Source organism: Microtus ochrogaster, chromosome 5 (assembly GCF_000317375.1).
Source record: "Microtus ochrogaster isolate Prairie Vole_2 chromosome 5, MicOch1.0, whole genome shotgun sequence".
In the NCBI taxonomy this organism is placed as follows: domain Eukaryota; kingdom Metazoa; phylum Chordata; class Mammalia; order Rodentia; family Cricetidae; genus Microtus; species Microtus ochrogaster.
In genome coordinates this window covers 72,092,960-72,117,938 of record NC_022012.1, presented here as the reverse complement: position 1 = coordinate 72,117,938, position 24,979 = coordinate 72,092,960, and the positions used below count along the sequence as shown (strand labels likewise).

At 44.7% G+C, this 24,979-nt stretch overlaps 1 protein-coding gene across 1 annotated transcript in view; it reads right to left on the bottom strand.

Moving 5' to 3' along the window:
* Window positions 1-24,979, bottom strand: part of Tln2 (talin 2) — a 473,598-nt gene that overhangs the window by 200,957 nt on the left and 247,662 nt on the right. Inside the window, exons 9-14 of the mRNA XM_026779102.1 lie at window positions 23,132-23,259; window positions 13,931-13,994; window positions 12,850-12,954; window positions 8,625-8,780; window positions 4,506-4,607; window positions 3,372-3,448 (exon numbers count right to left, since the gene is read on the bottom strand). Coding sequence (XP_026634903.1) covers window positions 3,372-3,448; window positions 4,506-4,607; window positions 8,625-8,780; window positions 12,850-12,954; window positions 13,931-13,994; window positions 23,132-23,259 — 632 coding nt within the window. The remainder of the gene's footprint in view (window positions 1-3,371; window positions 3,449-4,505; window positions 4,608-8,624; window positions 8,781-12,849; window positions 12,955-13,930; window positions 13,995-23,131; window positions 23,260-24,979) is intronic.

The following is a 24,979-nucleotide window of genomic DNA, read 5'->3' as shown; positions in this document are numbered from 1 at the left end:
GGAGATGGCTGGTCAGTGCGAAGTCGGCGCCCATGTGCAGTACGGTACAGCGGGAAGACACCGAGGATGTGCACTGCCCTAGGTTGTGGAGGCCACTTCAAAAGCACACAGTGGGCGGGGAATGAAGAACGGCACAAAGATGCTCAGTGAGAGCACCCGAGATGAATCCCTTCAGGACCAGGGTCAGTGTCTCCAGTGGGCAGTGTTTTAGCATCATACAATTGGTTTGTTCTCCAGACAAATGACAGTCCTACCACAATGACATTCTGAGGGAAGGCTGGAATACTCTAATCTAACAATTGGTCAGTCATACCGAAAGAAAATGTTCAATAGGCTTTTAGCCTAGGGAACAATAGATGGTATCCACCCTTAGCTTGATGGGGAAGATGTGCAAATAAATTTAAGGAAAACCTCTCACGAGTTCAAGTCTAGTGACCACAGAGGGTATTTATCATCTCTGGAGGCTTGGAAGACTCCTGCAACTTTTCCAAAGACTCCAACCAGAGGTTAGGATTTTTGCACGCATGTGCACACATACACACACACACACCCCACCTTAAGGTGTTTAGAATGAGTGGCAAATGAGCAAAGGACTTTGCACATGTGTGAGTAAGGAGCTAGACGGAGGGCAGTTTCTCAGGAACCCAGTGGGGAAGCCACAAGGGGTGCAGGGGTCTGGGGAACCCAGGTATGCCTGTAGAGGTGAAGAGGGAAGAGAGATTTTATATCAAGAGGTGGGGACGATCTCAGACCATCACTGTTAACCAAGTTATAGAAAAGCAGAGAGAGTCAAAAATGTGAGCAGAGGTGGGCGGTGGTTAATGAAGAGTCCTAAGAGGTCGACGTGTGGAGAACAATCACCATTGAGTATTCCACCCCAAACAGAACTTCTGTATAACCTTGGCCCTTGTTGGGGGGAGGGGGTGGGGTCAAGGTTCAGAGAATGTGTGGAGGAGGCAGAACGAATGCAGCGGATGGGAGGAGTGCAACAAATGCTCTACTGAATGTGATGTGGTTGCTGGACTCTTGAGTCACAGCAGGCACGGCTACCTGAACGATAGCTGCACAATAACATGCTCCACGGCCTTCTAGCATGGAGTGGGTCTGATGAGGCCCCAGCACTAGCTGAGGAGCCCATGGGAGTTGATTTTTGTTCAGGGCAGGGAAGCCATTTTTCTTTGGTGGTGTAGACACTAGCAAGTTCTCCATGCTTCCCACATCCATGCTCACGTAAACAATCCTACTCAAACTTACTAGGTCACTAAACAAAGAATCGAGAGGAGGTGGGATCCACTGAGGAAAGAAGGGGTCAGAGGGAGCACAAGGTGGGAGGAAGAAGGTAATGTGGGGTGAATCTGGTTGAAGTAAATAACATATCTGTTCAAAATTATAGAAAATAAATATAGAACATTTGTTTATACGAGCTCAGAATAGATGACACCAGGGAGGGAGGCCTGGAGGTTCCTTTCTTGTACCTCAGCTAGAACCATATGTGAAGACATGGAAGGTCTCAGGATCAGAGCTCCTGGACCATTCTTCCTGCTCATGTGGAATTAAACCCACGATGCACTAGCAGTAGAGGAAGTCCCAGACAGGCGGGGCCCTGGCGCTCTGCACTCCCACACTGACAGGACTCTTCCTGTGGGATAGATAAGTGCTACAGATGCTGTCAAACGAACACCTCACTCTGCTGGGGAGCACTGACTTACTACATCTGCTGGACATTAGCCATTCCAGGATGAAGGAAACAAGGCTTGCATAACACACACCAGCCTTGTCTAATTCCCACCTGTGTTTTTAGAGGAAACAAATTTTGGGTGGCAACATGGGCCTTACTCTTACATAAGGAACTATGTTGGGATCAAATGAGACAGCATGCTGACACACAGAATAAAAATGAAGATAAGAGCAGTTAGCACAAAGTTCTGTTTAACCTAAGGGTGTCTATGTGGCTTCCTCAGCTAGTATCACGTACTAGATATTTCTTATTTTTATTAAATCCATTCTGTCATTAATAAATTGAGCTAAGAGTTCTTAATCACACAATTTTTAAAAATGTTATGTGTGTGCGTGTGTGTATGTCTGGGGATGGGGTATGTGCAGGTGCCTGTAGAGGCTAAAAGAGGGAGTCAGATCCCCTAGAGATGGAATTCTATGTGGTTGTGAGCAGCCAGTGTGGGTGCTGGGAACCAAACTCTGGTCCTCTGTGAGAGGAGCAAGCATTCTTAACAGCTGAACTGTTTTCCCAGCCCCAAGTTGTGTGATATTTTGACTGTATTTTGATACTCCTGAGAATGCTAATAAAATTTGTTTTGAATCAGAGGGCAGAGCTAGCTACTAGCTGACCAAAATTAACAACAGAGGTTTTTGAGGACTGAGGACAGATAGACAGACACAGGAAGAAATAGGGTGGGGCTTAGAGAGGGTCTCGGCCTATTTGGATGGAGGAACAAGAGAGAGGAGGTGCCCGGTTGCTTTTCTGCCGCAGCTGCTTCTCTGATCATTCAGGTTCTTACCCCAATGAGTTTTTATTGATAAAGAAACATTAGAAAAATGCTTCACCAAGTTTTGAATTTGAAATCGCAATAATCTTTACATTAGCAAACAAACAATATGTGCATGTTTTGTGTGCATTATTTGTGATTCTGTCATCAAAACCAAATACGATGAAGTGATACTATTGTTATTCTTGACTTATACACAGACTCCTGAAGGTAGAAAAATCAAAGAACAGACCCCAGACCTGCTCTGGGCATAGTTCCTATGAGGAAAAAAATTTTTTTTAATTGTATTATTTTACATGTACGAGTGTGTTGCCTGCATACATCCTAGTGTACCCCTTGCATGCAGTGCCCATGGAAGCCCAGTGACAGAGTCTCCTGGTACTGGGGTTACAGGCAGTTGTAAAGTTGCCATGTGGGAACCAAACCTGGGTCCTCTGTAAAAGCAGCTGGTGCTCTTAAGAGCTGAGCCTTCTCTCCAGCTCCTAGAGCAAACGGTTAGCCCTGTCTCTTTGCTGCCTCCCAGCCTGTGAGAGCAGTGTGGCCTGTCATTAGTGCCTCACGTGGACTGGCAAGCCTCTGAGATCCCAGAACAGAATCAAACAGAAGGCAAGTTACAGGTCTTGAGGGAAGAACCCAATCCATGAAATCTCAAATGCACACCATAACCCAGGAAAACCAGCTGCTGCTGAAGATGGAGGTGGACACCATGCCTTGCATGGTGTCCCCATGCACTGCTCAGCGCCCACACGGGACAGCTGTATGACACACACTGCTCACTTAGGGGCCATAACTGAAAAGCAAGCCTTGCCTAACCCATCACCACCTCGCCGCAGGAGGAGGCAGATCCCTGGTACCCTGGATACTTACTTTTTTGGGGAAACTGACTCTTCTAACATGGTTGATTCCTCATCCCCTTCCAGCCCAAATCTATCTTTGCTTTGTTTCTGGAGGCAAAACAGACACAACAGGGAACATCAGCAAATCTTAGCACAGGACCACCAGAAAGAGCTTGTGAGGGGACACAAACAGAATACTCAAGATTACTGCAAATTCTGTGCACCGGAGAGTTAACAAGCGAAGAACAAAAGCACGATGCCAATGAAAATAACATAAATATATCAAGCCTTGTTTATCACTGCTTACACAGAAAGAAGTCAGGCACACTTAAAAACACTCTATCAGAATATGGCTGTTTGGATGGGTTGTATTGGGAAGCCTTAAAACGTCTGAATCTCTATATACTACAATGGCGCATGGTGTCATTATGTTGGGCAAGAACAAAAACCCAGGAAAACTACAATGAACACTTTCAGTTTCTATAAAGTCAGGAAAGCCAAAAGCTTTCTAGAGAGAAACAGTGAGGAACCAGGAGAGACCATCCCAAGCAGCTTTCACTAACAGCTTGATTCAGCTTGAGGACTGCCCTGGACAATCTGACCCATGGGTATGTCTGTAGGAGAGTGCTGTGATTGTTAACTGACTTAGGAGGGCCCAACCGGCTTTGGTTGGTCCCATTTCCTGGACTGCACTAGGAAGCTGGCAGAGCACGAGCCATCAGCAGCATCTTTCCATGGTTTCTGCTCTCCTTCCTCGGCTGTGAGCGCCTGGTTGGAGGGTATGCTGCTTATACAGGACAGCAAGTGGGCCCAATTTCAAGCTCCTACTAGGGTTCCTACCCATGCTGTCCAGGACAGACTGTGGCATGGAAGTGGAAGCCAGATAAACCCTTTTCCTCCTTTATGTTGCTTTTGGTCAGACTGTCTCGCCTCAGCAAGAGAAATCAAACTAGAACATAGACCACTGCTCCTTATCCAGCAGATACAAATACACACTACGGCAAAACTAGACATGCTCAGGAGATTCAAGGTCAGAGATCTCACACACAAGCAGTCTTAATGCCGAAGACTCAGTCTGTCAACCAAACACTTCAAATAAAAATTTCACTTAACATGGCTCCATCATCCAGCCTTGATCTTCTTGGGCTTTGTCAACACAGCATACCTTTTTGAGGATGATGTCGATGTATCCTGCAATCAGCTGGGAAATCTGCTCCCCCTCTGTGGTTTGTACTGAGTAGTAGCTTTCCTGGTACTCCCCAAAATCCTAGAAAAGCAGCAGTAGGAGAAACACAGTTGCATTAGATATACCAGCCATCTTGAGGCCTCGGAGAGCAGCCGTAAAGTTCTGGGACACGGCTCGCTTTTCACTGCTCTCTGCTCAAAGGAAAAGTCAACTCTAAAAGCTTATTCAACAGTGAGTATTAAAACAAATACAAAAAAACTGGGCAGTGGTGGTGCATGCCTTTAATCCCAGCACTTGGGAGACAGAGGCAGGTGGATCTCTGTGAGTTAAAGGCCAGCCTGGTCTACAAGAGCTAGTTCCAGGACAGCCTCAAAAGCTACAGAGAAACCCTGTCTTGAAACTGACTCTGAAACAAACAAACAAACAAATAAGCTGGGGACTTGCCAAGCCTCAGGACCTGAATTCATTCACTAGAACCCATACGGTGGAAGAACAGAATTGACTTTGGCAAGTTGTCTTCTTACCTCTGTGTGCCGTGTGCCCTCCACCTAAGTAAATGTCAATATAAAAAGGGGGAAGGGGCTCCAGAAACTGTAAAGGTAGATAGACAGGATGGGAGCCTTAGGACTAAAGGGGATCTAAGGTGGTGAGTTCTCGGGCTTTCTTTGGCAACCCACTCATCCTCAAGCAGAGAACTGAGAGGCCTGCATACCTCAGCATGTAGTAGCCGTTCCTGAAAGCCTACTCTGTCCAGGGGACCAGGAGAGTGGAGCCCACAAGAGTGCAAGGCAGGAGATGCAGCCCCCCGGGGGCGGAGCTCACGAGCAGCTGAAGAGCTGTGGCCTCAGACATGCCAGGCAGGTGAGAAGGTTCACTTTATTTCAACAGTAAACACAGTGAATTTCTGTGTGGCCCCACTGTCCACTTAGTGTCACAGGCCTCATTTGGCTTCTGCTTCTTCCCATCAAGGTCACCGAACAATAGTAAGTACTATCGAGAAGTGCCTTCTGCCCTCTGAGAGAGCCAGCACATCCAGACTGTAGCAGAAAGATAAGGTGAGCTGGGCGGGTGGTTCACACCAACTCCCAGCACTTGAGAGGCAGAGGCTGTGAATCTGGTCCACTAATGAGTTCCTGCCCACCCAAAACTACATAGTGAGTACCTGTCCCCAAACAAACAAATAAACACAGGTAAGGGCTAGAGAGCTGCCTCGGTGGTTAGGAGCAATCCCTACTCCTGCAGAGAACCTGGGTTGGGTTAGCAGCACCCACAGGGGAGTTCACACCCATCTGTGATTCCGAGGTATCTAGTGCCCTCTTCTGGCCAGGGTGAGTATCAGGCACATAAGGTGCACAATCATATGCAGGCAAGGGTAGCAGGCTTTCTTTTGGGCCACCACCAGCTCCCAATCATGACACAAAGACTTATTATTAATTATGAATGATCAGCTTTATCTTATGCCTGTCTCACTGACTCTTAGAACTTAATTTAATCTCTTTCTCTTCATCTATGTTTTGCCTTTGGGTTTTACCTTTCTTTCGTTCTATATGTCCTACTCTGCCTGGCTGGCTAGCCCTGGTCTCCCCCTCTTTGTCTCTTGTTCTCTCTTCTGTCCTTGAGCCTAGATTCATTCTCCTACTTATTCTCGCTGTCTGTCAGGCCCGCCTATCCCTCTACTGCCTACCTATTGGCCTTTTTAGTAGACCAATCAAGCGTCTTAGACAGGTAAGGTAAAACAGCAACACAACTTTACATAACTACACAAATGCAGCACAAACAAATGTAATACATCTTTACATTGTTAAACAAATGCAGAATAAGCAAATGTAACACACCTTTACATAGCTAATAGTCCACGGCAGGCAAGCATCTATATACATAAAATAGTATCTTAAAGGGGAAAACAAAACAAAACAAAACAAACTCTATAGGCCTTTTCAGCATGTTCTCTGACCGTAATGGAATGCAACAGAAAATCAATAGTAGAAAGACAACAGGGAGATCTCCAAACAACTGACCACGAGAGAACCAAAGCAGAAATCAATCACAGAGAGTCAGCAGGAAAGCACCAAAAACTGGGACATTAAAAAAAGCTGAGAGTAGGCAGAAGGAATTCCATATGAGAAGTCTTTACCTAACTTTACACCATGGTGAAAATATCAGTATACATTCCCTCTTTGGGGTGAGGTCATTAAATAGCTTGTTATAAATATATTCCATTTTTTAAATAAAATAATATTTTTAAGCACTTAGAATTCTTTGGAAACACCAACGGTATTGAAAGAGATATAACAAATATAATTGTCTCCAACTTACCTATTCCTGCCTTCCTTTTTCTTAAAATATAAATCATCTTTATTGATACAATAGAAAAAAATCACAGTTATAATTAAAGACTTGAAAGCCACCCTGGAGTGGTTGCTACTCATGAAGTGGCTTAGGTTTTTCTAGCAGTTAACAGGAGCAGAGGCACCACACTGAACCAAGCTAACAATCACAAATGTTACAATTCAAATGCCTTTCCCTGAAGTGCCACTCCAAAGTCTTAAAGAGATTTATTCTAGTATGCCTAAATATCATGCTTATATGTATACCAATTTTAAAACTCAGAAATACTCCATGATTTCCCACAATGAAAGAGGAGGACACAGCTCTCTGAGAACAAGCGTCTATGTTTGGGGGTCTGTGCAGCCCATCCAGCCATAGCTGACTACAGAAGGCGAGACTCATCTGGGCCTATCAATCTATGATCAGATTATGCGACTCTGCTACTTTGTTTTTTATTTATTTTGTTTTAGACATTTCCCAAGATTTATTCATGTTACTGTGTGTGTGAGGTTAGCCTGCATATACGCATGTGCACCATGTGAATGCTTTGTGCCCATGACATTCAAAAGAAGGCATCAGATCTTCCAGAACTGTAGTTACCCACGCTTGTGAACAACCACGTGGGTGCTGGGAATTGAACCTGGATCCTCTGCAAGTCTCTCTATCCCCAAATATGTTTTAACTGCCAACCTGACACAGTTTCAACTGGGAAGTCATCAAGATTGAATTGGTCAGTGGGGAAACTGTCTTGATTGTTAATTGATACAGGAAGCCCCAGCCCATTGTGGGCAGTACCATTCCCTAAACAGAGAAGTTCCCCAACAGTGTGAGAGAGGAAGCAACTATCAAGAGCAAGTAATTAAGGTTCCATGTGTTTATTGTGTTTATTCTCTCTCTGCTCTTGCCTCTGGATGTCTTGCTTTAAGTCCCTGCCTGGACTTGCCCGCAACAATGGACTGAAGTTGCTTTTGGTCAAGGTTATTTTATCAGAGCATCAGAAAAGAAACAAGAACAATAACCAATCGTTCCTTCCAAACTCCTGTACACTTTTTAAAATGTCTTATTTTACAATATCTACATGTCTGCAGTTAACAACTTCCAGTACTGTTTTACTTTTCTTCTTGCTCAACTTGCTTGGCAAGCTACTTGCATTTTTAAGATTCACATGTAAATGTGTCCCCAGATGGCTACATAGTTATATTCTGCTAAGAGCAATTTTTGAAGTTGAGAGTCAGAGTAGAGGTCAGAAAGCCTGGAACAGCCAACAACTTTCTATGAATTTCATACTGTTTTATCATCTCACCCAATGCTAGACACTGTGAAGCAGTCACTACTATCCCAATTTAAGCTGGGGAAATCAGAGAGGAGAGCAACAACTTGAACAAGGTCACGGAGCTAGGAAGTGACATTGTAGAGTTTTGGTAATACCCCAGATTTCTACAATGTTTACACACAGCCTGTATTCTTTCTAGGCAGCTGGGCTCCTCAGCACAACAGTGCAATTCTGAGGAGGACTCACACATGAGCCTGAGGGTTACAAATTCACCTTGCAGTCAATGAACTCCAAGAGGACTTGGATAGGACATGAGAGAGGTGGTACATGGAGGATCCCAGAGCTGCTCAGCCCCTTACTTCTGCTCCAGCAGCCCATAGACTGCACCACCTTCTCCCTCTATGCTAGCCCTTTAAGACCAGCTGTACCCACAGGCTGCCCTCCAGTATTACCTAGGACCACATATATCAGTTCCCTCGGGGTCTTGCTGTCCCTACCAGTGTGAAGCTCTTGGGTGAAGCTGCCCAGCGCTTGACTGTGGTGAGGGGCCACTCCTGCAGCACCTCCTTGGTCTTCTCATCCACCCGCATGACGGAATCCTTGGTGATGCCCAAGAGGCGGGGAACCAGCTTGTTCTTGCCCTTCATTTTCTCCTGGAAAGAGGGAAGCCAGGGGTCATCAGCCTTTCTAGAACACACTGGTTTTTTAGTGTGTTTTACCTGCAGTTTGTTTACAAAACGTGTATGGCTTTTAGAAAAGCCCGGGGAATAACTCACTGAGAAAAAGGGATGGGGCAGGAGGACACCAGGACACTGGAGAGATTCATAAAAGTGTGCAGCTTCCTGTATAGGAACACTTATTCAGCAGAGGGGATGTTCCAAAGCTGTGTCAGAAAGAAGGGACTGAACTGGAGATACACCCAGAAAGAGACTGGGAGGTGAAATCCAAGTATTATCATCCCAGGATGTATGTGGGTGGGTAAAAAAAAAAATCAAAGAAGTGTACTGTATAATTCAAACCCTTAAAGTGAACCCAAATGGCCCAATTAGGATCTTCTTCTACAGAGGGAGAGATTCTTCCCCTTTAAATACATCCCTGCAATCTACTTCCTCTCCCAGCCCTTGCTTTTGCACAGCGACAGGTCTCAAGTCTTTGTGGTGTTGTTTTTGGGGCGTTGTCTAGCATTTGAAGATTTGTCACTGTGTATATTCACTGTACACGCTACGGTGCTATACAGTTTCTTACAGGCATATAATGGATAACGAGCACCCCCATCCCAATTTTGTTTCTTTGATATAGGGCCCAGGCTGGGCTGGAACAAACTGTAAGCATCCTGTTTCAGCTTCATAAGTGCTGGGACTCCAGGTGATTCTAAAAACGGCATTAATGATTAATTTAATAGTTTTTAAAAATATAATATTATCCATTAAAATAACTGATTCTTCCTTCACACTTATGCTAAACCTTTTGATTTGTTAATGATTTAGGAAGAACACAGGTGGATTTCTTTCCCCCCCAAGACAGGCTTTCTTTGTAGCTTTGGACCCTGTCCTGGAACTAGGTCTTGTAGACCAAGCTGACCTAGAACTCACAGAGACCTGCCTGCCTCTGTCTCCCGAGTGCTGGGATTAAAGGTGTGTGCCAGGTGGGTATATTTTTGAGACTTCTGGGTAAGAAGTGTTATTCCAGCAAAAACATTGAATAAGAATAATGGAAAAGAGAAAGGGCAATAAACAAACACCCAAGGGAAAAGAGAGGGGATGAAGGATGAGAGGGAGGGAGGATGAGAGGGAGGGAGGGAGGATGAGAGGGAGGGGAGGGAGAGAGGAAGAGGGAGAAAGAGAGCGCACAGAACTCCAACACACAGGATAGGCGAGACACAAAGACAGAGGGACAGAGGAAAGTCACAAGAAGTAAGTCTCATGGGAAGAAAGATTAGGAAGTGAAGGTTCAGAGAATAAATGCTTGCAGGACATATGCCAAGCATATGCTAGACACGTGCCCTTTGCTATCTGTGAAGCGTTCTTAAACATCAGCAAAACCAAACGAACGAACAAACAAAATACCTTCCAAAAAATAATACAGACAGTATTTCTAACAACAAAAATTTAGGAAATAAAAATTTCACTTATGTCAAACAGTGTTCTAAAATTAATTCTCAGAACTGAAGAAGGTATGAAAGGAATTAATTCATAACTAATGGAAGTTAAAAATGGTCCAGCCCGAGGCCACAGAGATGCTGGGCAGTGAAGAGCATGCACGACTCTTGGAGAGGGCCAGAGTCTGCCTCTGGGAACCCAGCTCAGGCGGCTGAGAGCCACCTGTGACTTCAGCTCCAGGGAATCTGATGGCTCTGGTCTCCACAGGTGCTAACTACATTAACATTTGCGCGCATGCAAGCATGCTTGCGTGCGCGCACACACACCTTAAAAAACGACAACCCTTTAAAAAGAGAATATGTCAATACCTACCCATTCAGAGGCTTAAAACTTTGATACAGCCAGCCTCTAGAAATTTTTTTGTTTTATAAAACTTTTAAGTGTATTTAATTATTTGGTCACAAGAAATACAAATGGAGTTTGACTTAGTGAAAGGCTAGAAAGATTCCCAGTTTCCAATAACAGAAAACTTCATATAAATAAAGTATGGCACATTCAAGAAACGTATTACAATATTTAAAAATCATTTTGCGGGACCAGAGAGATGGCTCAGTGGCTCACAGCATTTGCTGCTCTTGCAAAAGAACAGAATTTGGTTCCCAGCACCCACATGGCAGCTAACCCATAGCTTCAGTTTTAAGGAACCGGACATCCTAACCTGACTGCCAAAGGTACTTCATGCACATGGTACACATACACACACATATAATAATAAGTACACACACATAAACACACATACACACACATACGTACACACACATAAACACACACACATACACACACATACGTACACACACATAAACACACACACATACACATACACACATATGTACACACACATAAACACACACACAGATAAACTTTGTAGGAAAAAAGATTTTATGGAAGTAAATCATTCAGCATATATAAAATAAAAACTACAGGATACACGATCCTACCACAACAACATAAAATTTATATATAATGGAGAGAATCAGGTCAGACTACATAGCCAGGGATGACCTGAAACTCTGTATCATCCTTTCTTTCCCAAGATCTGAAATTAGAGCCATCATACTTGGCTCAACAAACAAACATTTTAAGAGGTCTGGTATGTTACATGAAAAGATGCTGATAATGATTGTGATTGCTACAGTTTTCCTTACTACTAAAATTTTATTTACTATAGCTAAACTTTCAGTACTATCAGAAAGACTTTTCAGTGGTATGTGCACATACCTACACAACTGTCCTCAGTAAAGTAGGTGTGTATATTCACATTCGTGTAGAATGCATGTTGGGGGATGCTTGGGAACCTGTGCTTGCACTTAAAGCAGTCCCGATGCTCACTAAAACATGCATCATTCACAGACCCCAGACTCCACAAGATCACCGTCATCAAGATTTCCCTTTGTAAATGAAGAGACTATTTGTGTGGTGGTTTGAAAGAAAATGCCCCCAAAGGGAGTGGCACTAATAGGAGGTGTGGCCCTGTTGGAGGAGGTGTGGTCTAGTTGGAGGAAGTGTCACTGTGGGGTGAGCTTTGCAGTCTCTTTTTTCAAGCATCAGTTAACTTCCTGTTGCCTTCTGGTCAAAGATGTCTGCTCCACGTCTGCCTGCATGCTGACATACTTCCCATCATGATAATAATGAACCAAACCTCTGAAACTCTAAGCCACCACCTCAATTAAATGTTTTATTTGTAAGAATTGCCATGGTCATGGTGTCTTTTCATAGCAATCAAAACCCTAATTAAGACACTTTGCTTAAATAGGATGGGACCAAATGGTAAAGACACAATGGAAACAGATGCCTATGCTCAAAAATATCTCTGGGCTGGGTGTGGTAGCGCACACCTTTAAATCCAGCACTCAGGAGGCAGAAGCAAGTGGATCTCTGAATTTGAGGCCATCCTAGTCTGTACAGTGAGTTCCAGAGAGAAACCAATGTCTTGAAGAAAAAAAAAAAACCAAACCGAACCAAACAAAAACAACAAAAACCATCTTTAGCACCTAGTACTCAGGGGACAGACAGTCCTCTTCAAGTTCAAGGTCAGCCAGGACTCCACACAATGAGATTTTTATCTTAACGTAGGTAGGTAGAGAGGAAGGAGGGGAGGGAGGGAGGGAGGGAGGGACCCAGCCAGGCAGACAGACAGACAGATCTAGCTTCCTCACAAGAGGAGGCCACAGCATTGTCAGAACAGGGACTAGGAGAGAACAAAGCACTCTGTGACCCTCAAGCCCTCAAAAGATACCGAGAAGAGTTTGGTTCTTTTTCAACAAAGGGTCAGTTTCAGGACTGGGACAAATAAGGATGACATGTGACACAAATTCAATTTGTTTACCAGTGGTCAACCCTGATCACTTATTCTAGAGGACTCTAGGGCTTTGAGTCAGCTGACCTCCAAGAAGGTCAGAAGAGCAGCACCAAGACTGCTCCCTTGGGACGTGAGCAAGGCAGAGCTGTCAGGAGGCTCACACACTAGCCTGGAGTTCATGTGCTACGGGCAGATCTGGGTCACGATTGGCCAGATGCCACATCAGCTTTAGGTACACCGCACCCCCCAACCCCGGCCACTCACCTTCACCAGGAAAAAGGACACTCCGTAGGTCCGGAGGGACCGGGCGTGTTTGACATATTTGACCTTGGCTTCTATTTCACTCATCTCCCCGCAGTTTTTATGCTCCTGCAAAAGCAACAGTGGGCGTGTTACTGTTACTGTAGCCAGCTATCAGCTGGACTCAGTGAGAGGAGGTCCCTACAGGTAAGGTGCCCAGGGACCAGGAGTGATGACATTTCTGCATCAGATCTCTCCCGCTCCTTCATGACACTGAGCCTGTAGGAGGCTTAAGTGCAGGGCTTCCCACGTAGGTTACGGCGGAGTGCAAGGACCCATGTCCATATCCAGCATGGCAGGAGTAGCTGCCCAAAGACAACTGCATCCTCAGAGGACCCAATACCCGAAAGGACTCAGGGTTCACATTTTAAGCAATAGCAAGAACGATGTCCCTCTCAGGACAGACAGGTGTCCTTCTACCATCGATTCGGAATGTGTTTTCTATGGAGCAAGGCACATGTCTGATTTATTTGTGTTTGGAAAGGATATTGAATAAAAATGTTTCATATACACACAATTTATATTTTAGCTTCTATTTCTATTTCAAAATCAGAGAAGCTTGAGAGCTTGGATTCACCAGAATGTTTCAAGGTCATGCGGATAGCTGGGCTTTTCTTGTTGACTGTCTATGATGGACAAGTCACTGACTTTAAAAATAATCCGAGATTTTCGAAAGGCCCAAGCTCCCCAATTCTAGCTTCAAAAAAACCAAATCTCAGGACAAAGGAGTTCTTTGTGTCTTTCCCAAAGCAGCTTAATGGCCCATCACCTTGTTTCAATGTTACCAGCATAATGCCTTTGAAATTAAATGCATGCAAGTTTTTTTTTCAGAAGAGCTAAGTAACCTTTAGCAAGAAAGTATGAATTAAGATAATAAATCTGTCCAAAGCAGAGCTGTCAGCCTCTATCCTCCTGACTCACGGATCATTCATTATAGAAGAATACATGCACGGGGCACCAAACTACCATGTGCGAGATGTGCCTCCGGAGAATGGATGAGGACGAAGAGGAAAGGGAAGAAGGAATTTCTGTACATTGCCAATACCTGAAATATCCGCTTCTCGGCTCCTCTCTGCTTGATGTATTCTTTTGGAAGGAATTCCTTTAGACTGAGGGAGAGAGGGGGAGGGGAGAGACAGCATTTACCACACTCTGTGGAGAAGCAGGGACTGTTGGTTAAACTCTCAGATAGGTCACCAACACTCCCAGCATCTCATGACATGATACTAGGAGGCAGCACCCAGGATGCACTTAAGAAAGACACCCCCAAGGGGGGGCAACCTATTTATTTAAAGGAGGGAGGTCCAGCATGCACTGCCAAGTGAAAAGACAAATGCTGCCAGCACATACAGCTACAGCATGCATCCCTTTTCAAGACACAGAATACAGTATTTTTTACTGTAAAAACATTTTATTTCAAAATTATAAAAACAATTATATTTTTATTTATTATGTATACAATATTCTGTCTGTGTGTATGTCTGCAGGCCAGAAGAGGGCGCCAGACCTCATTACAGATGGTTGTGAGCCACCATGTGGTTGCCGGGAATTGAACTCAGGACCTTTGGAAGAGCAGGCAATGCTCTTAACCACTGAGCCATCTCTCCAGCCCAACAATTATATTTTTTAAGGAAATCATGGGAAACTAATCTAATACTAATGAAAAATGTTTTCCCCAGGAAGAAGAAGGAAAACAAGAATGGATCGGATGAAACCAGGTTAGTCAAAATATCTTGTTTTAGGGTTTTTTCATTGTGGAACAAACGAAATTGCCAAGAAATAGCTAAAAATCTAAAGTACACTGGCACAAACTTTAAGAAAGTACGTTGTGTTGACACTATTGCTATCAGAAAAATAACAACTCCAAGTAATTTTGGAAAACAGTCCTTTGACTATACATCCCTAGTGAGATATACATTAAGACGAAATAAACAAAAGAAATAAGAACCAAAATGTTGACTTACTATTTAAATTTTATTATTTATCATCATTTAATATGTCAGGATGATTGCATGTGCATGTCCATATGTGTGTATGGGCACACATGTGTGGAGATGTCTGTTCTCTTCTACTTTTACATGGGTTAGGAAGAGACTTTCTGACCACGGCCCTAGGAGGAAAGGATCCCATGGGGAATGAGTCACCCAAGGTCACAGTACCTGGTTCCAACTCACTCCTCCTTCTTGGGTTCCAGAGACACTGACTACACCACTGCATACTCAACACCTTCAAGCTACCCTTTAACCTCATGACATTCACTGAGATCAGAATTCCAATGCCTGTGGAGAGGAAGGGAGGGAAGGGGAGGGGAAGGGAAGGGAAAGGAGGAACCCACCACACAGGTAGGGTGACACAGTACCAGTTGATTTTTTTAAAAGTGCCCAGACACTGCTGGAATCAGAGATGAGTGATTTGGAAGAAAACAAGACCTGGTCTCAAACCCAGATGTTCACTAAAACTCAAGTTCTTTCCTTTTATGGGTTACTTACAATATTACTTTTATTGTTTATATTTGAAGGTAGATATATTGATAGACACAGGCATATTGAAAGAATTACCATAACAAGCAAACTAGTATATCTATCGGCTCATAATGTTGGTGCATGTCAGGGATGAAGCAGCTAAACTCTTTCTTAGCAGATTTCCAGGAGACATATTAACTAGAGTCCCTTGCTCTTCAGTCATTTTTCCACAGAACTGAAACTGCTCTTTGATTTTCATCATCCCTCCATCTTGCTGCTGTCTCTATCTGCTTTCTCTCTCTCCCCTGGCCCCCATCTCCTCTCCCCTTCCCTCCATCTGAGGAACAAACCCAGGCCTTGCACATGACAGGCAGGTGTACTGTCAATGAGTTATATTTCCCTCCTCCACACGCAGCGTTTCAATTTCTCCGTCTTGCTTATTTCATTTACACGTCTTCAGGTTCATCCATGTTATCAAACGGGCAGGGTCTCCTTAAAGGCTGATTCCTATTTTCTCATACATACACTAAAACCCTACTTTCTTACGTAAAATTGAAGCTGCCTGAACCAGTAATTCCAACAGAAGAGTCCCTGGTGTGACAATACACTGAGAATGGGTAGGGAAGCTGCTACTGCTGGGGACAATGTTTACTGTCCCCACATGTCCCAGAATTGCCACCAAAGGGGCAACAGCCACCTCCACACTGGCTTTAAATCACCTGAAGAGCAAAGAGGATTGTTATAGCTTACATTTGCTGACAAGAATGTGCCCAATTCACGAGGAGTGAAGGCTGAAAGGGGACACACAGAGATGTGAAGTGTCCCCCTGGCAGAGGCTACAGGAGCCTGAAGTGGCAGGAACGGAGCAGTACCACCAAAAGGACACAGAAAACCAGCTTCATTTTCACTTCGGTCTCTACAGTTGAGTCACCAAATAACAACAACAGCATCACTAGCTGGTGTCCTAGACACTGCAGAGTGTGGTCCCTGGATCAGCAGCATCAGCACCAGCTAGGAACCTGCTAGGTACGTCAACTTTCAGCCTCCCCAGGACCTGCTAAGGGGCTCAAGCTCAGTGGCATATGCCAGCAAGCCCTGGTTCTGAGCTAGGCAGAGGCACCACAAGCCCTGAGCAGCCAGCTCAAATTACAAACCAAAAGTCTTGGACTTGACTCCAGATTTCAAGACCAAAATGTCTGTGTGGCTGAGAGCACTGGGTAAGCGCTGGTGGCTGCAGCAAGACCATGGCTTGAAGGAAGTCCTGGGTGAGCTGGGAATGCCTGGAGCGGCCACAAAAAGTGACCATCTTAAGATGAGGGTGAGAAAGGCACATGGGCCCATCTGCAACCATAGCCCGAGACATTTATAAATAGCAGAAACTTGTGTCTCATAGCCCTGCAGCCCAGGGCATGTGACACCAAGGTGACCCTATGTTTAAGTCATCTGGAGAGGGTTGCACCCTACAGAGTGGAGGGACACTGAATCCTCATCCAGGTGATAAATATACTAGCTTGATACCTCATCTTTACAAGGGTCCTGACGGTATCCTGAGGTCCCATCTACATGATCTTGATGGCCTCACAGCATCCTAAAGACCCCTCTTGTTAAGTCTAGCATGTGGGCAATCCCTGAAGTGTGGAAGGGACCCATTAATCATAGCAGCCTGGAAAACGAGCAGAAACTGGGTCTGAAGATTATTTTACCCTCGCAGTGGTTCTGCGATCCCAAACTAGTCCAAACACCCTTGTACAGCCAGCTCAGGCAGCCCAGGCCACTGCCCAGGAACTCAAGAGTCAGCACAGGGCTGGATTAATCCAGACCTTGCTGGTTTGCTGTGTTCTTGAGTTGGAATGTCATAAGGCAGGTAAGAAGGGCCTGGAGGCTGCAAGGAACAGACGTGGAAAAAAGGTGTCACTAGTCCTCATTTAACCACCCTGAGAGGAGAGCTCTTGGCTGTGAGACCCACAAATAAGTATAAGCAACAGGGAAACACTCATGCAGACAAGTGTCTCTTAGCACAGTTTACTCTTAATGCAGTGGGACACAGATGGTGAGGTGCCGAGGGCAGGCCACAGCCGAAGGTCTCCTGCAAGATCAGTCTGAAAGTACAGGCTCAAGTCAAAGATTCCACAAAAGCACACCAGCTGGGGAGGGGGAAGTACTGTTTGAACTGGCACCAGCTTAAAAACTGATTCGGGCCTCCTACTGTGCCGAGAGCTTTGCTTGTTGACAATAGAATTACCTAGAGTTTGTGGGGGAAATTTTCCAAGTTCACTTGGAATTCTTTCGGAACCCAGATTCATCTCTGGGATTGCTTTGTTCTCTTGGTAAATACTCGACTGGAAGGACAGCCCAGGGAGCAGAGGCAGAGGCGCCAGTAGCCATGGTCAGAGTCTTCCTCAGCCTGTTTCCTGCCTGCCCACCCTCCACCAAGAGATACTACCTTCACACAGACACACAGAACCTTTGGGGCTGGTGTGAACACCTAGTAACCTACTCTATCTCCACCCTGTGTGAGGAGAACAGGTTCCCACCTCAGAGCCAGACTACAACAACTATCTTTTGAAATGTGATGCTAATTGGGAAATACTTCATATCATAAAAAGCTTATTCTCCATTATTTATATACCTGTGTGGTGGTTTGAATAGGTAAAACCCCCATTAGACTCATGTATTTAAATGCTTTGCCCAGAGGAAGTGGCGCTATTAGGAGGTGTGGCCTTATGGAGTAGATGTGGCCTCCTTAGAGGAAGTGTGTCACCATGAAGGCAGGCCTTGAGGTCTTAGAAGCTCAAGTATGGCCACTGGGACACAGACTCCTGCTGCCTGCAGATCAAGATATAGAACTTTCAGATGTTTTTCCAGCTCCATGTCTGCCTGCATGCCTCCATGTTCCACCATGATCGTCTTGGACGAAACCTCTGAAACTGTAAGCCAGCCCCAGTTAAATGTTTTCTTTTATAAGAGTTCCCGTGGTCATGGTGTTTCTTCACAGCAATAGAAACCGTAACTAAGAAAACCTGTCATGAAGAAGTCCATGTTAACGGTACCATGTTTGATTTATTGAGTGTTTGTGTATGTAACTGTGTCACATGCAAAGGTGTGTCCGGTTCTTTCTATCACTCTGTGCCCTATTGCCTTGATAGTGTCTCTAAACAAACCTGGGGCAAGAATGGCAGCCTATAGGTATACTCCTGTCTCAGGGAGCCACAAGGTAGCTGGGGATTTGAACTCAGGTCCTTGTGCAGCAAAAATCCCTACGCACTGAGCTCCTCCTTTTAAGACAGGGTCTCAGGTAGCCCAAGCTAGCCTTAAGCTCACTAGGTAGCCAAGAATGACCCTTTCTGAGTCCCGAGTTTACAGGTGCATGCCATCAAACCTGGTTCCTTCTTGACATCTCTAATAGGAGCTACTTTTTTGGAGTTAGTTCTCACAAATATTTTAACATATTCTATGTTCCCTGTAGCTATGAATAATAACATACCCGTTTTTTCCTTGTGGGTGTGTTTTTAAACACAAAAGAGGCAAATTCTGGGATGTACTGTTTCCTCTAAGAAGTCACTGGTGTTTTCAAGCATTCTGAAATGTGACACTCCGTGCCTTTTCTATTTTCAAGATCACTTGAGGCTAGAGAGATGGCTCAGCAGTAAGGCACTTTCTGCTTTGCATAGGACTAGGGTTCGAGTCCCAGCACCTGAATGGCAGCTCACAGCCATCTGTAACTACAGTTCCTGGGGGTTCTAATGTCCTCTTCTGGCCCTCCTCAGCTACCGTGCTGGGATAAACATATACACAAACAAGCAAAATATCCACACACACAAAATAAGAACAAATACGCTATGAAAAAACATTCGCTTGTAGTCATAAACATTTTGTAGCTGAGAATGTCCTTGACCCCTGGTCCCCCTCCTCCATCTCTAAGGGTCTGGGATGCAAGGAGTCTATGCTCTTAGACAAGCACTACCACATGAGCTAAAGCCCCAGTCTCCATTTTCTGTAATTTTGCCAATGCTGGGGAGCGAACATCAGGCTCTTACACATCAGCACCCCCTCAATAATTTGGTTATGAACAACTTTAGACACTTTAAGATGTTGAAGATTCACGCAGTGAGCACTTTGCACACTCATCTCCTAGTGTTACCGCCATTCAAGTTCCACCTATAACAGATGACCTAATGTCTCAGGCTCATCAGTAACTCTCGTCTTCACCAACACTAAAGGCCTATGGGAGGCTTTCACTCAACACTCCTTCACATTTTCCACGGGCTTCTAAGGCTCATGGAGGGAGTCGTGATTACAATGTTTTGCGTTGCTGCTGATTTAGGAGTTATTTCTTCTTTAAACTGGCCTGGGTTGTGTCAGTCTCTCTCAGCAGCTTCAGCTCCGGGGCCATAGTTTCCCCAGCTTACTAGAAACAATTCACACTAAGACCACCCTACAGTTAATGCAACAGAGACGATGTTGTGTTAACAGCACTGACCGCTCCATCATGAGGTCTGGAGCTCAGATCTCAGCACTTCCATCAGGTGGCTGACAAGATCCTGGGATCCCAACTCCAAAAGATGGACATCTTTTTCTGGCCTCGCTTTCACCCACACATAGCACAGAAGCATGCACAGACATATAAATATCAAAAATAAAATTTAAAGAGCAGACAAGGTAGACTTAAGGAATCATCAAAAAATTAGTATGCGGTGTCTTTTTGTCTTCTCTACACTGCTGCAACTTCATAAATAAATATGCCAGTCTTCGGTGAATTAAAGGACAACGCTGTTATTTTGTTTTTAAAGCTTTACCAAACAGCCATGAAAAACATACATACAAATAAATAACATTATATGGACTGAGCAGGCTATATTTAGGAATATGTGTGTGTGGTACGTGAATTCTGATGATTTTATTCAGGTGTCAGGCTTCTGTGGACCATGTCTTTACCTACTGTGTCATCTTGCTGGCCCATTTTCTACTTCTTTCCTTTCTTTCCCCCTCCTTCCTTTCTTGAGACAGGGTCTTGCTATGTAATATAGGCATGCCTAAAACTTGTTAAGTGGTCCAGGCTGACCTCCAACTTGCAACCTTACCTCCCCCCACCCCAAGACATAGTTTCTCTGTGTACAAGTCCTGACTGTCCTGGTCTTGTAGACCAGGCTGGCCTTGAACTCACAGAGATCCACCTGCCTCTGCCTCCTGAATGCTGGGATAAAAGGTGTGGACTGCCACCACCTGGCTCTACCGTGCAGACTTGTAGGGATGATCCTAAGCGCTGGGATTCCAGGCACGTCCCAGCATGCCTGGCACTGATTTCTGTTATTCTAAATCAGAATCTTTGCTAATGTGGTGCTGAGTCTAGAAATCACTGAAAAGCTTGTAGGAGAATCAGAAGACACTTTCAGGAAAATGTCCCGAGTGTGCTGATATTAAACACAACTGCTAGAAAAAAAATTTTTTAAAAATCATAATATTATGCGCACTCTTTCACATCTTGTTCACCTATTACATGGCTGAAATTCCCAGTGCCTCTGTTCATCTTGCTCTTACAAGTTCAACCTTCCCAAAGTTAAGTTTGCAAACTCTTAATTGTTTAGGTGAAAAGCAGGGAGGAAGGCTACATGGAACAAAAGAAAAAAAAGTACGAGAGAGAGAGAGAGAGAGAGAGAGAGAGAGAGAGAGAGAGAGAGAGAGAGAGAGAGAGAGACAGAGGAGAGAGAGAGTGTGTTAGTTACCAGGTCTCCTAATGTAAGTCTAGTCAGTCACCAGGAATAACCTAAGCAAAACTAGCATCCAACATTCAACCTACAAATCAGAAGTGTGGCCCTGCAGGTTTGTTTTAATTAAGAGGGGGGCTCACCTCCTCAGCAATCTTCACCAATACAGTAGAAACAAGAACATGCACAATTAAGTATCTACAGTAAATGAAAAAGCTTCATTACCTAGACTAGATCTGGTCTAATTAAAAAGTAAATCAAATGCAAGAGAAGAAATAATTGCTACCAGGCATAACAAGTTTGTTTTAATCTAGAATCTAAGCAAGGGGACACAAACTATTGAGAGACTCAGGCTTCATCTAGAAAAAGAAAGTCCTAAGCAATACAACTACCTAACATCAGCTGTTAGATGGTCAGATGGCCAAGACATTTTGGTTGGTGTGAGCATGCAGCTTACAACAGGACCAGTCTGCAGTGACATCAGTCAGACCAGCGCCAGACTGACTGCTGTACAAATGGCTATCAACAAAGGAAAGGAACACCTGTCACAATCTGGGTGACAGAACACATGACATCAAGGAGGCTAACAAGGCTGTAGCTAGGAAAGCCTAAAGCGAGTGACGTATTTGACTTACAGTGTCTTTGTCTCCTTAATCTGCCCTCCACTTTCTCCTGTTCATTTGCAGTCACTGTGGAAGCAGAGGTCAGCTGAGAGACTGACCGAGTGTGAGGTTTGAATTTGTGAATGTGAAATCCATGAAAAGAACACAAGCATGGTGCCCTTAGCAAGGCACATAGTGTCACAGAACAGAAGGGCACATTTCCCCAGGGATCCTACAGAAGGCAGCCAGTCCAGCCGTGGAGAACAGGGCCCAGAGGAGCACTTGGCCAGACAACTTATCTGGGAAACAGGTACTATCATAACAGGAACTGTTCAAGGCCACCTCAGACTCAAGGTTGCTGAATGCATATTATAGCATAAAGCCTCACATTGCAAAAGCTCCTGGGGTTCATTAACTCAACCTAATGTTGTAGTGTCTTTTCTTTAACAGCACAGTTCGGACCACATAGCAAGGTGTGCTATCTGACATTGCCAGAGCTCAGAAGAAAAGCTGGGCTTTCTTTCTTTTTTCTCAAGGGCACAGGCTGCTTCCAACCTTCTACCAAAGTGAACATGAAGGTCCAAAATGCTTGCCTTACCCTCACCCCTCAAGCCACCCCCAGCACTACAGATGACCCACTGAAGACATCTTGAGATGGCCAAATCTTCCTCTGGTGGAATTCACATAAGCTTCCCACCCCACCTCCCTCCAGGTTATAATTCTAGGTGACCTGGACACTGATGAGAATGGTAGATTACTTTTATCCTCATCCGAATGCACCATACGAATGGAATTTGAGTGGGAAAAGGAGAGGGAGGACAACAGATAAAGAACAGCATCAAAGGAAGCAATGCATAAAGCCCCGAGGAAAGTTCAGATCCACACCAAGGCAAAGGCAACCTCAGGCAAGCGGCAGCCTGCCCAGTAGGGTGGTTTCAAGAGGGTGAAGCCAAGGGCCCCTGTTCTGCATGGCCACAGTGAATCTGTAAAGTCACCTTTCTTATGTAGGCAGCAGAGTACAGAGGTAGAGAAAAGAAACCACCCCATCCTTCTAGAAAAGAGAGACAAGGCCATGATCAAGAATCCTTGTGTACACTGTGTTCCCAAAGCAACCAAGAACTGTTAAGATTCTAATAGAATTCAAACCTAGGCTGGAGAGTTGGCTTAGCCATTATCCTGTTTGGGGTTCCAACATCTTAAAAGAGCTGGGTGTGGGAACCAACTGGCCAGGTATCACAGACTCTCCAGCAAAGAAAGAATCATCTACTGTGGGGATGAAGAATGGGTAATACTGACAGTCACGAGTCTGTATTTTTACATATCTTACTCTACCAACAACATCTGCATTTTGGGTCCCAAACTCAGCTGAATGAAAGTCAATTCATATAACCAATTGGGACAAGGAGGTACCTCTTGGGTTCCCCCTCAAAAGTAAACGGGGGAAAGAGGGGGAGAAAAATAATAGAGGGGCACTTACTCTAAGAATCCAGGCTTGTGTTTATGCTCCACGTGAGGTCCAAACTGTATCTGGGCTTGAAATCCACCAAACTCACAGGCCTTCTCGAAGGAGACAGGGTGAGAGCCATTCAGGATGTCATCCCGAGCCTGAAACACATGAAGAAGGAAGGGATTCAGGGGCCTCACTTTTCCAAGTGACATATTCCTGACTCAGGCCAGGTACTGCAGACAACCAGCCACAGTGAATAGTGGGGAAGGCAGAAGCAAGGCTCAAAGAAAGGGAGGTTTTGTGTTCCCCTTTCAAAGTGGACAACAGCACGCCAGGTACCTGGATTATCAAGAGACAATTAAAGAAATAAATCAACCTCACTGGTAATGTAGGAAGGCAGACGAGACTGTGAAAATGGAAGAGACAATGGAATCATGTGAAATGCCCGGATTTACATGGGTTGATTTGCTTCACTTGAGCCTAGGTCATAAAACCAGCAAGAAAAATATCTACAAAGAGGTAAAACCATGGGATCTACTAGGAAAGACAGACAGACAGATATGTACTCCCATATCCAGACAAGAGACCAGTCTGAGGACATAAAGGGCCCAGCAATGCAAGATTTTACACGAAAGCTCTGCTCCCAGCTCTCCTGGATCACACTGGCTGGTCCTACTTATTCCTCACCCTTCTGTCTTCCTTACTCTAGCTCCAAGACCCAGAACACTCTGAGATGGGTGCTCTCGGCTATTACCCTGGGCTCTAAATGTGGAAAGTTTCTCCTAACTGCCCTGCTAGCTCCCTTCTTTTCTGCCTTCCAGCACCATTTAATACCAGTCTTTCTTCTGCAGAAGTCAGCAAACAGTAAGTATCTCAGACCTTCAGAGGACTCGGTCTGTCTTACAACTACCTACCCACTTCTGCGAGTTAATCCAAGAGTAGACACAGAAAACAGACAAACAGTTATGCAATGGGTGAGGGGATCTGCCGATATAGAATGCTTACATAAATGTATTATTTACTTTCAACACTGGCGGAGGGCAGGGCTACAGTTTGCAGGTCTTGCACCGTTTCTAAGGGCAGACAAACAGGTAAAATGAAGGACAGAGGAATTTGAGGTGGAAAGAAATTCTAAAGAAACATGGGTGGTATTTTCCTTGAGTCAAAAGAAGCCCCTAGTCAAACTAGTGCAAAGCCCATATCACATATGCCAAGGGATCAAAACTCAGGTGTTAAACGATTGTCTGAGCTTAAATAATGAGTTAACAAAGACATAGGAGGTGACTGAGCAGACAGCTCGGAGCTAATGAGAAGTACTGATTTCTGGCCAATATTCCTTTGTAGTCTGAGATGTTAGCTTGTGAAATAAGATCAGTTAAACGAATCCAACTGTCTCCCAGGGTTGGTCTGGGGACAACGATGGCCACTAGGTCCTAAACCCAAGAAGCCCCAGAGAGGACCAGAGAGGCCCTCCTCTGGATAACTAGCCGATTATCCCCAATGCTAATTCCCACCAGAGACTGAAGAACAGCACCTCTGGACTCGATCGAGATTCTGTCCACCGTGTGGGAACTGGAGATGGGCACCTTCTCACCACAAGACCATGCAGAAGTCTCCTGCAGTTCACTTAAGGCTTTAGTGTGTTTTCGGTTGCTGTAATAAAATGCTGACAAAGGCAGCTTAAGGGAGAAAGAGTTTATCTGGCTCACAATTCTAGGTTATAGTTCACCATTCTAGGTTACATACAGTTATCCATTCTAGGTTATTTTTGTCTGCCATCGTGGGAAAGTGGGGCAGTTGTCACTTGAAGCAGCTTCCCACTTTATATCCAGTCAAGAGTAGAGAGGCAATGCTAGCTCTGACTATGATGGAGGAAGG